A 15,576-nucleotide genomic window follows, 5' to 3' on the forward strand; every position below is an offset into this window, starting at 1 on the left:
CACCCTTCGTCATGCAACAGAGTCCTCAAACACTTAGGAACTGGTGGCAGCAGCTGCTTCTAGATCTGAGGGTCAAAGAAGGTAAAGCAAAGGGGAATGTTTGAATATTCTTGAAAAAAAAAATGGTTAGGTCCTTTGATCCCCTCCCTCTCCCTGGCCACTGGATGAGCCCTTTCTGCTCTGGCAAACATCTGGGCTAGCTTGGAAAAGGTCAGACCAGAGGGGACTGGGCATGCCAGGGACAGCAGTGAAGGGCCCAGTCTGCTGAAACAGTCAACCCCGAATGATGATTGGAGAACCCTGCTCCAGTCTCTCCCCCAGTGAGGACCCAGAAGCCTGGAGCCAGACCCTGACTCTCTAGGCCAGGAACTTGGGGACACTGTGGAGTCTGACCAGTCCGAAGGAAAGGCCTAGATATTGGCAATGCAGGGAATTTCCAGACAAATGGCCCATGATGTTCACCTTATATTGAAGTTAAACTAACAAACATCATCCACGAGATTATTTTGTTCCTTCCTTTGAATCCAGCCAAAGATACCCAAGCATCTGAAAGCCTTCATAATCTGGGGAAAAAGGCAACCCGTAGAATTTGGAAACTATGAAGACAGAAGCATTGCTTTTAAGAAAACTGTGGCTGTTATCTCTAGGTAAGAGGAGACCCTGCATCTGTGAAACAGGAACAGGAAACAACATTTTATTTTTACTTTAATTTTTTAAGTGGCCGATGGACACAATACCTTCATTTTATCTACTTATTTTATGTGGTGCTGAGGATCAAACCCAGTACCTTGAACATGCGAGGCAAGGGCTCTACCACTGAGCCATAACCCCAGCCCCAGGAAATCACATTAAAAAAAAAAAAGAGCATTCAGAGAACAACGACAACAAAAGATCTCTTGAGTATTGAAAATAAGAGAGCAGGCCCAGCGTGGGGGCACACACCTGTAATCCCTCAACTTGGGAGGTTGAGGCAGGAGGATCACAAGTCCCAAGACAGCCTCGGCCACTTAGTAAGACCCTGTTTCAAAATAAAATAAAAAGGGCTGAGCGTGTAGCTCAGAGATAGAGTGCTCCTGAGTTCACCCCCAGTACCACAAATAAAATAATTAGAGAGCAGAATTGAAGAAACTCCATAGAAGGCCTAAAGAGAAAGTTGAGGATAAAACAAAAAAGCAAACCCTGAAAAATAGGCAAGAACAGGAAGTCAGAGGAGCAGCCCAGGAAGTTCAGGACCCAGAGTAACAGGATTCAAAAAGAGAAGTGAGAAAACAGAGGGAAGGAAATTATCCAATTCTGAAAAACAAAGAAGAGGGGTTTCCAAACTGAAAGGGCCTATTGAATGCTGGCCCAATGGACCGAATCAGACCACGCGAGGGAGGAGCCAGGTGAACTTTCCAAACTCTGGGGCCCAAATCTTAAACTTCCAGGAAGAACCAAGTGGGTTACACACAAAGTCTGCAGCAACAGAACACCCCAGCCGGCTCAGCAGCCAGGTGGCCCTAGCACATGGCAAACCCTCAGAGTCCTGGGTGCTCATCTCCCCCACGGGAAGAACATGAGGTTCACAGTGGTCACCTCCACGCACTCTTTAGCAAGAACTCCTGGGGGACGGGCTTAACCCAAAGGGGAACCAATTAACGAGGATGATCTTGTCCATCTGTTTTCTGTTGCCATAACTGGATACCACAGACTGGGTACTTTATAAAGAAGAGAGGTTTATTCAGCTTGCAAGTCTCCAGGCTGGAAGGCCCAAGGTCAAGGGGCCATATCTGGTGAGGGCCTTCTTGATGGTGGGGACTCTGCAGAGTCCCAGGGTGGTTCAAGGCTTCACGTGGCAAGAGGGGAACATGGAAGAGACAGAGTCAAACTGCCCTTTATAACAGACCCACCTTTGAGATGACCCATCGACCCTGCAATGCACTAGTTCATGAATGGATTAGACCATGAAGACAGTAAACCTACTAATCTCCTAAAGGTCCCATCTGGTCCCTGCTGTCTCTCTCTGTCTCCCGCTACCCTGCCCAGAGCTGATATGGAGACCTGGGTCCTCATGCATGCTAGACAAGCATTCTACCACTGAGCTCCATTCCCAGCCGTTTTCATTTTATTTTGAGACAGGATCTCACTACATTTCCCAGGCTGGCCTCCAACTTGTGATCCTCCTGCCTCAGCCTCACAAGAATGGGATTACAGGTGTGCACCACCACACCTTTCTGATTTGTTATATATGACAGCAGAATGCACTATAATTCATAGTACACATCTAGAGCACAACATTTCATGTCTCTGGTTGTACACAAAGTAGATTCACATCATTCATTTCTTCATACATGTACTAAGGGTAATGATGTCCATCTCATTCCACCATCTTTTCTACCCCCATGTCCCCTGGTCCCACCTCTTCATATCTCACAATGGGGATTAATTTTCATGAATTTTGGTGGGAATGTTCAAACCACAGCAGATATAAAATCCAGGAAATGAGGATCCATTCAGGAGAGAGGGCAAGGACATCCCAGGGGCCAGGCGCAGGGAGACCCCAAGGTGACCCCATGTGTTCTGGGCATGTCAGGCACCTGGGAACAGCATGATTCAGGGATGTGTCCAGAGCTGTCACTATCAAGGTCCCTGCTGCTGTGCTGCCCATTGAGCAGCAGGATGAGAGGTAAAGGGGCACACCTTGGTAATCCCAGAGACTCGGGTCACTGAGGCAGAAAGATCGAGAGTTCAAGGCCAGCCTCAGCAAGTTAGCAAGGCCCTAAGCAACTCAGACCCTGTCTCTAAATATATATATGTATATATTCTAAATATATATATATGGCCTGGGAATGTGGCTCGGTGGTTAAGTGCCCCTGTTTTCAATCCCTGGTACCAAAAAAAAAAAAAAAAAAGGTAGAACTTCTGGTGAGTCCGGCCCAGGTGCCTGTCTGTACTTGGCCTCTCTTCATCACAGCCTGATGGCGCCCTGTCCTCCTCACTCTATGCCCTGCTGCCTGGATCAGCTGAGGACACATGGTCTACCTGGTCCAGAAGCACCCAATGTCACTGTTGAACCTTGACGCAAAGAAAAGATCACTGACTCTGATTTTAAATAAAAATAAAGCTTGTATTTATGAACACAAAGGCTGGCCAGGGACTGTCTCTCCCGAAAACCCTGAGCTAGAGACAGCCCCCAGCTCTCCAGGAACAAGGTTTTATAGCACAAAAAGTTGCAAATAGATGGCTTGATATTTCAAGGTAGGGAGTAAATTCAGATCCCAACATCAGAATTTATGGGGCACCACTGAGGATTCAGAGGGTTGCTATGTGGTCAGGGGGAGCCTGATGGGGATGGCATGGGTGAGTCAAGGCACAGGCAGGAATCCCAAACAAGTTTAGAAATTGCAGTAATTTATAGTAAAACAGAAATTAACTTTGTGGGGAGAGGCTCCCAATCTTTTTTTTTTTGAAGAGAGAGAGAGAATTTTTTAATATTTATTTTTTAGATTTTGGAGGACACAAAATCTTTGTTTGTATATGGTGCTGAGGATGGAACCCAGGCCACAGGAGCGTGCTACTGCTTGAGCCACATCCCCAGCCCTGGCTCCCACTCTTAAGATGGAATTAGGCTGGGCTCATCACACCCTGCTCCTGAGATCCAAATACCGTGCAGTGAGCTCAGAAGCAAGAAGTCAAAACAGAGCAGGCCCCTGACCATTTTCTGCTCAATGTCCTTAGACAGTTCTGAGGTCCCCGGGCATCCCAACAAGGATACCCACAGCCCTGTCCTCTGACAGCCCCACTGGGGACCCACGTCAGTGCTCCTGGAGGCTGAGGCCGGTCTGTGCCCTGAGGTTTAACCGAGTCTTGCCTTCCCAGGAGACCACCTCCTGGCTCCTCCCCAGCCGGGTGTGTGCTGCTCCTCAGCTGCTCAAAAGCAAGCAGGGGAATGTCCGAGGTGGCACTAATAAAACCATCAGGAGCCGGGTGCCATGGTGCAGGCCTGTAATCCCAGCGGCTCGGGAGGCTGAGACAGGAGATTCGCAGGTTCAAAGCCAGCCTTAGCAAAAAGCAAGGTGCTAAGCAACTCAGACCTTATCTCTAAATAAAATACAAAACAGGGCTGGGGATGTGGCTCAGTGGTTGAGTGCCCCTGAGTTCAATCCTTGGTATAAAACAAAACTGTAAGGAGAGGCAAGGGCATATTCAACCCCAAATCAGGGCCAAGGTGACCTTTGAGGGGTGGGCGGAATCACTAGTCAGGGCACCGTAGCCTCCTAGGCCACTGGTGATGTCTGTGTAGGAACCAGGGGTGGGGGACACACCCAGCATCCTTATTTTGGGAAGGGGGTGCTGAGGGTTGACCCCAGGGCCTTGAAGTACAATGCAGGGCTCTGGCACCCCAGCCCCCGCATTCCTATTGTTACATTTTATATATATTTCTGTTGAGAACCTTTCACAATAAAAACAAAACAATGTAGACAAATGCTTGCTAATGAGAGAGAGAGAGAGAGAGAGAGAGAGAGAGAGAGAGAGATCTAATTTATTGTAAGGGGAAGAGAAGTTACAAAACTATTTCCAGGGGAGAGTACTCCTCCGGAAGGTGCACCTGAGCTCACAGAGGCTCATGCAGGTGCTCACAGGGCTTCTGTCCAGGTGCTGGGAAATGGGTGGCTGTGGTTTTAATTTTTTCTTTTTTTGTATTTTTCTAATTCTTTTATAATAAACATGGATTACTTATGTGATAAAGCAACCACATACACAAATACCAGGAAACACTGTGTTCAGTTTGCACTCAGACCCCCCCCCCAAAAAAAAAAAAAAAAAAAAAACAATGACACCGTAGCCGAGAGTGGGCTGGACTTCCTGGGTATGAATCCTCAGTGCACTCTGTGTGCAAGTGGGCATGTGTCTTCACCTCTCTGAGCATGTGAGCAAGAGTCAATCCTCTGGGAATTTCGAGGGAGTTTTCCATATCTCCTTCCCCATGTACTGAGCCAGGGTCTGGGTTTGAGTGTGTGACATCCTCTACGGCTCAGCCCAGAGCCAGGCACCCAGGAGGACATCTCTTAAGGTGGGCACAGGCCGAGTGCCTAAGACAGGCTCCTGAGCTCAGCGCTCTGTAGTTACAGGAGAGGAGGTCGCCATCTCCTTAGAATGCGGGAAGGAGTCAGAGTTCTGAGGTGCATACTGGAGCCCCCGCAGGCTTGGGCACATGGAGACGTCCAGGGGGTGCGAAGGGCACTCCAGGCAGGGGCGCAGTGTGTGCAAAGGCTCAGGGGTGGGGAGGGCGGGTTGTCATTTTGGCGCCAGCTGAGCAGACTCTCAAGTGCCAGGTGTTGACTAGATTCCACTACAGGGGGGTGTGGTCACATCACATGCAGCCGGAGGGAAAGAGGGGAGCTGGGGGCAGCAAGGGCTGTCCCTGCTCCAGGATCAGGTGGGGTCTGCAGGGATGGATGGCGACAGGCAGAGTCATGGGAGCCTGCACGCACAGCAGAATGGCCTCAGCACCTGCGTCTGCGTCTTTGTCCTTTATGACCCCTGAGACGGGTGACTGGCTCCTAAGACCTGCAGCGGCCTCATCTGTGAAGGGGTGTGAGTGGAATGAGGGTCGGGCCTCCGCACCCCGTTGGCCCTGGGGTAGAGCAGCTATGTGGGGACAGCGATCCCTGCCTCTCAGGGCGCCCCACTGCACAGAGCCCAGCACAGAGTGGGGCTGAGGCTGAAGGAGGGCTGTGCTGCCTCCTCCCCTGGGCCGGAGGGGAGGTGTCTGTCATCCTGCCAAGCCCTGAGTTCCTTACAGGAAGAGGGCGGGGCTGGCAGCCTCTCCAGTGGGAACACAGGGCACTGGGCTGAGGGCCACCATACTTCCTGGGGTACACAAATGTTCCTTTTTTTTTTTAAGAAGAAAGAGGAGTGAATGTAACCCAGGTCGTACTTGTGCTTATGCTAACAGTCAAAAACTGTGTGTGTGTGTGTGTGTGTGTGTGTGTTTGGTGGAAAAAGGGGCCACAAAGAGGAAGATGCCAGGTCCCTGGAAAGTCATGCTGCCCCCATGGCTGGTCCCAAGGAGGCGCCAGGCTGCTGTGCCTGGGAAGATGTAGCTGGAGCTCTCCTGGGCCCCAGGAGGACCCCCATGAACCACAGTGGCTGGTGCAGGTACCAGGCACTGCCGGGCGGACGCCTGGTCAGGCACAGCGAGTGAGGGTGACCCAGGCCAACTGGAGCGCAGCTCTGCCCTGTGAGGATGGCAGTCTCCCCGCTGCCCTGTGTTGGGGCACGAGGGCCTGGCGTGCTCCTGGTCCTATCACGCCGTGCATTTCAGCAATGAGGAGATGGGGCGTAGAGAAACAGGCCGCGGCGTCGGGGGACCAGGACTGGGGTGCCCAGGGACAACAGCTCTAGGCACTGGGCTGCCCCTGCGGAGATGGGGGCCAGGGCTGAGCGAACCGGGACGAAGCTGGCTTTGTCTTTTATGCCCCCTGAGACGGGTGACTGTTGCCCCATAGAACAGACGGGAACAGCGAGGCTGGCGCGACGCCCAGCGCAGGGACCCGCCCGCGGCTGGGGTTGGCGGAGGCGCGCCGCGGGTGGGCGGGCGACAGGCCAGGCCAAGGCCAAGGCCAGGCGGGACGGGGTGGAGCCAGCAGCCGCCGCCTCGCCGCGCAGCGTCCTTCCGGGAGGAGCCCGCGCCGCCCGCGGGTGAGTGGGGCGGAGGGGCGGCGGGCGGGGGTCCCGGCGCGCGGACCCCGTGGGTGTCCCGCCCGCGCGCTGCGAGGGGAACCGAGGCGGGACTCCAGGGGACGGGCGCCGGGCAGGGGCAGCGCCTCTCCGGGAGGCCCGAGGGGACTCCCGGCGGAGCAGCAGGACAGGCTGACGGCCGCGAGGGGAGCGGGCAGCCCGAGGTCCGCGGGTCTGGTTCCCGGCGCCGCCTCTGCGCGCCTGTGCCCGCGGCCCGGACTGTACGGGTCACCTGGACCAGGGCCCCTGGGGGCGGTGAGCCGCGGGCCCAGCCACCTTTACACTGTGCACACCCCGCTTTCCCATGAATTGGATTTGGGGGTTCTGTTTCCCTTCTTGCACTGAACTTTTGGTCGTGCAAGCCGTGCCTGGGTGCACTCTTTGTTTGAAAAATGGGTCACTCTCCATAAAGTCCCTTTCCCCAGCTCCAACCTCCCCGTGGCCAGCTGGCTGCGGGGCTTCTAGGCCTGTTGCTTGACACACCGGTCACTTTCACAATGAAAAAGTTCACAAATGCTGAGGATTAGCCTTGACTCTAAGAATCTAGTCCCCAGGAGAGCTATGGCTTCAGGGCAGACCAGGCAGGGGAGCTGGGCACAGGGCCAGGTTGGGGGGTCGGGGACATTGCGATGGGACAGAAAAGGTCCACTCGGTTCTGTTCTGGGTCACTGTCCAAGGAGGCCTCAGCACAGGAGGTAGCCCAGGCATTTCACTGGTGGGGACACAGAGGCTCAGGAATTGAGGCCCAGGAGCTGTCTGGTCTCCAGGCCAGAAGTGAGGTGTCACCAGAACAGGAGGTCCTGGGTGCCACCCCAGTTGGGGAGAGTTCACATCCCCTACTTAGCCTTCCCAGAAGCTGGGACGTTGGCACTGTGGCCGGAGCCAGTGATGCTATTGGCCCTGAGAACCTCCTGATCCTGTGAAGATGGCAGCGGGATCCTGCCTTTAGCCGACTCGGGGGACATGACATAGGCACTGCGAGTGGCCATGGGGCCCAGAGCTTGGGGGAGGGCCGCACTGGGCTTTGGAGTCACACAGTCCTAGACTATTCTGTGACTTCGAGGCTCAGCTTCTTCATCTGCAAAGTGGGACCAGTAGTGAGACGCCCCTGGGGGCCAAGCAGCTGTGAGCCTCAGAGGCAGATGACCCCGCCCTGCGGCTGCTGGGGAGGCCTGTGGGTAGCCAGAGTTGAGCAAGGCCTGCAACTGCCCCTGCCCAGGTCCTGGGTCCTCTGCTTTGCCTGGGGTGCTCCTGGTGAGTGGCCCCAGGTCTTAGGAGAGTCCAGGGATTTTTTGACTGCTGTGGTCTTACTGGGTTTGAACCTGGAGGCCACTTCTTTACTTGCAGGAAGTGGGGCGGGCAGCCCCCACAGGGATGCCCAGGGCCCCTCACTCCTCTGGAGTTTCCAGGGAGGTCCTGCTGCCCTGCTCTTCCTTCCCCTGGGCCTCCCAGGAACCCTGGAGTGGGCAGGGCAGAAAATGCCCCCTGACCTAGGAGGCCGCCGAGGCCCGGAGCAGATCCGGTTCCTGCCAGGGGTTTACCTTGCCCTCCCTAGCCCTCCACTGGGCCCCATCCCAGAGCTGATTTCTGGCCAGCCCAGCCCAGCCCAGGGTGACTCAGCCTGGTGGGCACCACCCACCGTTGCCTGTCCCCCCAGGCAGGTGTGAGTCAGAAGCTGGCAGTCCCCAAGAGGCCCCAGGAACCGTCCTGGGCCTGGCTCTCTCCACACGGGGCGCCTGATCTTGGGCAGGGCAAGGGCAGGTCCTCTGATACCCTGGGGCCTGTCGAGCATAAACACAGTGTGGCCCTTGTGGGGGCAGCTAGACAGTGGGGTGGGAGCCTGGGGCTCATCCCCCCATCTGTGGACCCCAATTAGAGATCCTGTCCTCTGGGGCCTTTGGAAGGCCACCTGCTGCCTGGCCTTGGCTTATTTTGTACATGGGGTCTTGAGTGGTGGGCTCTAAGGTGGGTTGGCAGGGGCATCCACAGCCAGTCCTGTCTGGGGATTGCCTGGCCCCACTGGGTGCTGTGGCAGGGCGACAGGAGGGTCTCTGTCCACAGAATTGCAGGGAGAAGTGCTGCCACCTGGTTAGGGTGGACAGACCCCTAGTCAGACTCAGAGGTCACATGCTGCAGGATCCTGTGGCCATCAGGTGTCCGGGACAGACCATCGCTGGGTGCCAGGGCCTCAGGGCAGGGGCAGGGAGTGATGAGGATGTTTGGGAACTTTCTGGGATTATGCCAAAGGCCACTGAATCCTGCGCTTTCCTCTGGTTGATCTTAAATTGGTGAATTTCACCTCAATTAAGAAAAACTAGCCTGCAGGAGCCCGGGAGGCCTCGGGGCAGGAGCACGGAGGCTGGGGGTTGGCAGCAGGTGGAGCAGGATGGTCTAAGTGTCGGGGCTGACCTGCAGGAGGGGCTGACTGTTAACAGAGGGCAGCGTGGGGCATCCAGACTGGGATGCTGCTGCCTTTTCTTTCTTTCTTTCTTTTTTTTTTTTTAATGATATTAGAGATTGAACCCAGGGGTATTTAACCACTGAGCCACATCCCAGCCCCTTTTTATTTTTTATTTTGGGACAGGGTCTTGCTAAATTGCTTAGAGCCTCCCTCAGTTGCCGAGGCTGGCTTTGAACATGTGATGATGGCCCTCCAGGCACAGAGTTGGACCCCTACTGTGCTTGACACACCCTCTGTGTCTGACTTTGCCCTTCGTGACTGTGGCCCTTTGTGGGGTACAGAGTGCGGGTCCCCTGTGCTTAGAATGTGCCTCTGCAGGATCCCCTGGTTTTCCTCGGGCTTGGGGCGGGCAGTTAGTGTTGGGGGCAGAAGTGTGCCTACTTCTGAGGGTGGATCAAGGGGTCTTGACGTCCATCTGTCTTATAGTGGCGGCTTTAACCTTTATGGAAAGGACTGTGAGAGGGGGAGGCCCTGAGTTGGGGGCAGAGTGGACCTAACCTGGGTGCACCTGGGAAGAGGCACCGGGTCACCACGAGGAGACCTGAGGTTGGGCAGCTCCATTCCAGCCTTGGCAGCCCCGCCCCTCCCCGCCTGCTTCCCCTGTCTGAGGCCCGCTGTGTGCCCAGGGGGCTGAGTTCCAGGGGAGTCTGGATGTACGGAACAGGGCTTATTGTGGTCCCCACATACTGTCACTTTGCTGGGGCATTTATGAAGCAGGCAGAGCAGGGGTCATGACCCACTGCAGAGCCAAGCAGCCGCTGAGGTGGCCAGCTTGTTTGAGGTGATACAGTGGTGAGCCAGGCTGGTGACTGCCTTGGCCACAAGCCTCCACAGCTCTGTGCCTCGGGGCTTCCTCGACAGGGACCCAGTGGCCTGGCTCCCTTTCGGGCAAGGGCTGGAGGATGCTAGTTCAGTGCGAGCTTTGCCAGGCCTGGCAGGTGGCCATTCCCAGGACCGGTCAGCATGCCGATGACCTCTGACATTGTCTTAATGCATTTGTTAAATTTAAGCAGTGGGTGTCTATGTCATTGTTACTATTTGCCACAGTTGGGTCCTCCTGCAGCCAGGGTCATGTTCTGCCTTCTTTGCTGGGGTCATTCAGAAGGGCCAGGATGTCACTCAGTGGTGGAGCTCTAGCCTGACATGCTCGAGGCCCTCCCTATCCCTGATAAATAAATAAGGTAAAGTCAGTGAAATAAAAGGTCCTCCAGAGCTTGACTTGAGGGTTGACCAGTCTCTGAGTCCCCAGTTGTTGGGCACTGAGGTTGCTTCCATATTCACTGAGCTCCGGAGCCCTGGTCAGGCACTCCCCCTACCAGCCACCCTGCAGCCCCTTGCCACCTCGCCCTCTTGCCCTCCCTCACCTGCAGCCCACGTGGGCCACCTCCTCCTCCCCACATGCTGCCTGTCCCTCTGGTGCCCCTTTGCAGGAAGGGCTCACTGTCCTTCCTGTAGCCTCTCTTTCCTGGCCACAGTCAGTGCTGCCCTTTCTGAGGGCTGAGCTCCTCAACCCCATCCAGACCCCTGAATCCCATCCCCTGCTCCCTGCTGCCTCGCTGGCTCCCAGCTGCAAGCCCTGCAAAGTGCTGGATGCCAGTAGGTCCTCAGCCCAGGGCTGAGCAAGGGGGCACGGCCTGCCAGCTCCCTCTGCCCCTGCCAAAGAGGGAGGGACTGTGGCCCTCAGGGTGGCAGTATCTGGCCTGAGAGGCCAGGAGTGGGCCGGGATCTCCCCAGCCTTGAACCCTCGCCACCCTCAGTCCTGAGTATCAGGGTGGGAGCAGCACTGTGCCCTGGGCAGGCTTTGGTGTGACGCAGGGCAGCCTACTTTATATCTCTTGTACACAAGCAAAGGGGCAGTGGCTTGAGGGTGGGCCCTTTGGGTGGGGAGACATCTGTATACAGAGCCACTCCCTGGTGCTGCCCACTGGACGGGGCCCACGGTGGGCAGTGCCAATGTCCTGTCTACGGAGTGGGAAACGGAGGCCCAGAGAGTCAGTGATTTGCTGAGGTCCTAGTGAGGCTGTGGGAAGGAGAGGTGTGGGGGAGCCCCGCCGTTTGCCGCCAGCTCCTGAGTGAGAGGGGTACGCTGTGAGGGGCAGGACGGAAGCTCTGCCTCCCGGGGGCCCCGGTGGGCTCCCGCCCAGGAGGAGGCAGACCTAGAGGCCTTCCTGGTGCGGGGGACCCGAACTGGCTTTGATCAAGGTGGAGGGGAGAGGTCCCTGCCCGAGACCCGGGATCAAGGTTGAGAGGAAGGAGACCCTGAAAGCTGGCCAGTGGCTAAGGGGAAGCCTGAGGGAGAGGGGGCCCCTGAGAGCCCCTGGCCAGCTGGGGGCTTCTGGGTGGGAACATAAGTTCAGGTGGAGACAGGTCCACCTGAGCTGGGTACAGAGGCCCAGGCCTGTCATCTCAGCAATTTAGGAGACTGAGGCTGGAGGATCACCGATTTGAGGCCAGTCTGGGCAACTTAGTGGGGTCCTCTGCAAATTAGTATGAGACCCTGTCTCAAAATAGAAATAGAGGAGAAGGGCTGGGAGGTGGCTCGGTGCTGGCCTGGCCTGGCCTCAGCCTTCGGCCCCACCGCCTCTGAACCGCACTGACACCGATGGAGGATCGCGTAGCCGGGACGCCACAGACCCTGCAGAAGGTCGGCTGACCCGGGCTCCTCGGAGTGGACCGCTCTCACCCCAGAACTGTGTTCTCTTTCAGAGCTTTCTGGAAGAGCAGCAGCCATGGCTCCACCCTGGGTGCCCGCCGTGGGCTTCACACTGCTGCCCAGCCTGGGGGGCTTTGCTGGCTCCTACTTTGTGCGTGGGGAGGGCCTCCGCTGGCATGCCACCCTGCAGAAGCCCTTGTGGCACCCGCCCCGCTGGGCGCTGGCTCCCGTCTGGGGCACCCTCTACTCAGCCATGGGGTAGGTGTGCGGCTGGGGGGCATCTCCCCTTCAGAGGATGGCCCTTTCCCAGCAGGGGAGCAGGGAGGGGAGCCTCAGGCCTGCGGGTTGCACAAGGAGCTTCCCTCTCCTGGGCTCCCTGGGAGGGTGGCCCGCGGCTGGCCCCACGGCGCCCAGGCCCTGCCACCCCTGTCTGGGCCGCTGCAGTGTATAAAGGCCAGCTGGGTCAGGTGGCAGGTGCTTTTCTCTGGTGGCCCACAGCAGCCATGATGGCAGCTCCCTTTGAGCTGCCCGGTGCCAGGCACTATCCAAATTGATTTCTAGAATCCTCCTTTTGACCAGGGACTGCCCAAGAACACAGGCTCGTAAGTGGGGATCCCCTCAGGAGCTCCCCCCAGGCCTGAGAGTCCTCTGAAGAGGGAAGAAAGTGGTGGGTGGGGAAGAGCGTCCTCTGGAGGCCCCAATGGCTCCCTGCTCTTTCTGGAATGTTCCTTGCATCCCAGCTGCGCCCTCCCAGCACAGGATGGGCCTGCAGGCACCAGGTACACAAGGCAGGTAGCAGAGGCCAGGCCAGTGTCAGGGATTCTGATGGGAATATGACCCTGAATCTGGGTGTCACCAGGGTCCTCAAGGCCAGTGGGCCGGGTTCTGAGGACTTTCTGGGTCTCTGCTCTCCCCTGCCCCATCCTGGCTCCAGTTCCTGGGGCTCCCCCAGCCCTTGACCCACCTCCAACCTTGGAGATCCAAATGCAGCATGGACCTGGCCCAGCCCCTCAACCCCATGGCTCCCCATGGCCGCCTGCTGCGCTGTCCCCCAGTGCCTGCGAGAGATCCGTCCTCTACCTGAACCTCAGTTTCCTGATGTGTAGTGGGGGGATGACACTGCCACCAAACAGCAATGTCCTGAGGATGAAATGGGCCAGTGCCGGGGAAGTGCTAGGGCAGGGCCTGCAGGTGTGGCATGTGACTGTTGTCCCTGTGGCCCCTGCCACTAGGTTGCCATCTGCCCTCCCTGGGCCCCAGACCCCACCCTGCAGGCACACAGACTAGGCTCACACCTGCCTCAGGGCCTTTGCATGTCCAGTCTCCTCCCCTGCAAAGCCTCATCCTCTAAGGCCTGCCCAAAAGGCCCATCCTCTGTGCTGCCCCTGGCTAGCTTAAGAGCTTCCTCTGCACCCACTCAGCCCATGTGCTTCTCCTTCATGGCATGGAAGGTGACAGTGCCAAGTAATTATTGAGAGTCCCTCATGCCAGGTTCTGCACTAAGTGTTGACCTGAATCCCCACAGCAATCCTCTGAGGAACAAAGGCCCAGAGAGGTTAAGCAGTTTCCCTGAGGTTACACAGAAGTCAGTGGCAGGGTATGCCCAAGCTATCACTGTCATCTGGGAGGTCAGTGAGGTCCTGACCAGAAGCCTCTGTTTTAGGTACGGCTCCTACATGGTCTGGAAAGAGCTGGGGGGCTTCACAGATGAGGCTGTGGTCCCCCTGGGCCTCTACGCTGGGCAGCTGGCCCTGAACTGGGCATGGCCCCCCATCTTCTTTGGTGCCCGACAAATGGGCTGGGTAAGTGTACCTTTGGCCTTCCTCCCTGGTCCCTGGAGATGACACTCTGAGCACTCGGGACATCCCCTCCAGACTGGTGGAGTTTGGGGGGCGGGGGTCTGTGGGCTTAGCTCTTGGAGGACCCCTGCCCGGGGCCTCCCATGGGCTGATGCTCCACCCATGAAGAAGGGAGCCCTGCAGGCCCTGTTGAGGGGGGTCAGGTGCCAGCTGGGGCTCGGGGTGGTCCTGGAGGAAAGCCCCCATTAGGCCTGGTGCTTCCCAATGGCAGCGGCTCTTCCCGCAGTGCTGGGAGGGAGCCAGGCAGGCGCCCACGCTGGGCCCCCCAGCCCCAGCCCTGCTCCGAAAGGCTCTGCTGAGAAGTGAAATCCCCCCGGAAGTCTGGCCCCTCGGGGCCACCTCAGGGACAGCGCTGCACAGGGACAGGGCGTTTGTTGGAGCCTTGCAGAAATGCCGGAGGCCAGGGCAGCCCTCAGTGGAGGCTGGAGGCTCCCAGCCTCTACCCCCCTTGAACTTTGTGTCCCCTTAGGGTGCTGTCACCTACCCCACCCCACCCCCCTCAGGGCGGGCCAGGCAGGAATGGTGGGTAGCAGGAGGGGCGTGGCCTGGACAAGGGGTGGGCCGGGTCTGAGACAGGCTGACTCCTAGGGCCAGCTTGGAGGGTCTGTTGGGACACGCTCTGGCTGTGGAGCCTCAGGCCACCCTGTCCCTGTCTTTGCAGGCCCTGGTGGACCTCCTGCTCATCAGCGGGGCGGCGACAGCCACCACCGTGGCCTGGCACCGGGTGAGCCCGCCCGCCGCCCGCCTGCTCTACCCTTACCTGGCCTGGCTGGCCTTCGCAACCACGCTCAACTACTGCGTGTGGCGGGACAACCAGGGCCGCCGTGGTGGTGGGCGGCTCCAGGAGTGAGGCGCTAGCCTGCTGAGAACTGCCCTGCTGCCTGTCAGGTGCCCCTGGTGGCGTGGCCACTACATGGGCCTGCTGGTCTGTCTGGGTCTCAGCCTAGGGGTCACCAGCGGCTCTAGGGGTGGTCCAAGCCCAGCCACCTCCGGGGCAGTGTCCTGCGCTTTCCGCTGCGCCCTCAGAGCACAGGGCTTGACAAGCCGAGTAAAGTTCTTAACCTTCCACATGGTGGCCTTTGTGGGACCCCTGACTGTGGGGAGGGGATGGGCTGTGATACACAAGATGTCACTGTGGGTGGCTCTGGGCTGCACAATCAGGTGAGACTGTACCAGCCAGGCTTCAGCATCCTCTTGGGACCCTCCAGACCCTGAGGGTGGGTGGGTCATGCCCTGAGGAAGTGAGCTCCCACAGCTCCCATGATGCTGAGCCCAGGCCCAGCGTCCCATGCTGGCCCTGCCTGGGTCCTCAACCAGCTTTGCCTAGGACAACACTGGCAGGGCTGGGAATGCCAGTTGACCTGCTTGGCACCAGCTTCTCCCCTCCGGGTGGCCCTGAAATACTCTGTTGGCAGGATGGGGGCGGGGACCAGGCCAACCCCAGCAAACCAGGCTTTCTGCTGGCCCAGACCCACCTGGATTTGGAGGTGTCCCTGCACCCCAGGCTTCCAAGTCAGTGACCTTGACCTGTCCAGGCAGCTGTCTGGAGTACTGAGACTGGACAGTGTGGTACATGAGCCACGGCCTCGGGAAGGGCTTACCTCTCCTGCCACTAGGTACTACAGCCTGGCGGCAGCCTCCCAACACCTGACTGTGAGGGCTCCCCAGGGCCAGACCTGAGAGCAGGGCCTTTTTGGTTTTGGCTCTTGATGTTAAGTCAGCAGGACTGCATTGGGAAACCCCGCAGATGTGACAGGGCTCCCTGTCTCAGGGGATGGGCCGGGATCCCAGGCTGTGCTCTCCTGGCACAGCGGGGACCTCCCAAGCCTGCCAAGGAAGGGGGCAAGGAACGTGCTGGTGCCCTGCAGGAGCCCAAAGGC

At 57.7% G+C, this 15,576-nt stretch overlaps 1 protein-coding gene across 1 annotated transcript; it reads left to right on the forward strand.

Annotated features, from left to right (window-relative positions):
• Window positions 1–6,580: 6,580 nt before the first annotated feature.
• Window positions 6,581–14,762, forward strand: Tspo (translocator protein). Its single transcript, XM_076853358.1, has 4 exons — window positions 6,581–6,684; window positions 11,891–12,095; window positions 13,501–13,639; window positions 14,358–14,762. Exons 2-4 carry the CDS (start codon window positions 11,914–11,916, stop codon window positions 14,544–14,546), a joined length of 510 nt encoding a protein of 169 aa, XP_076709473.1. The 5' UTR covers window positions 6,581–6,684; window positions 11,891–11,913; the 3' UTR covers window positions 14,547–14,762.
• The last annotated feature ends 814 nt before the right edge of the window (window positions 14,763–15,576 follow it).

This window comes from Callospermophilus lateralis, chromosome 4 (assembly GCF_048772815.1).
Source record: "Callospermophilus lateralis isolate mCalLat2 chromosome 4, mCalLat2.hap1, whole genome shotgun sequence".
In the NCBI taxonomy this organism is placed as follows: domain Eukaryota; kingdom Metazoa; phylum Chordata; class Mammalia; order Rodentia; family Sciuridae; genus Callospermophilus; species Callospermophilus lateralis.

What these genes read in the sequence shown, in the direction of transcription:
- Tspo (XM_076853358.1), top strand. Translation starts at nt 11,914, where the DNA reads ATGGCTCCACCCTGGGTGCCCGCCGTGGGCTTCACACTGCTGCCCAGC. An exon ending in ACCCTCTACTCAGCCATGGG is followed by an intron (nt 12,096 to 13,500) that starts GTAGGTGTGCGG and finishes CCTCTGTTTTAG; the next exon opens with GTACGGCTCCTACATGGTCT. An exon ending in GTGCCCGACAAATGGGCTGG is followed by an intron (nt 13,640 to 14,357) that starts GTAAGTGTACCT and finishes CTGTCTTTGCAG; the next exon opens with GCCCTGGTGGACCTCCTGCT.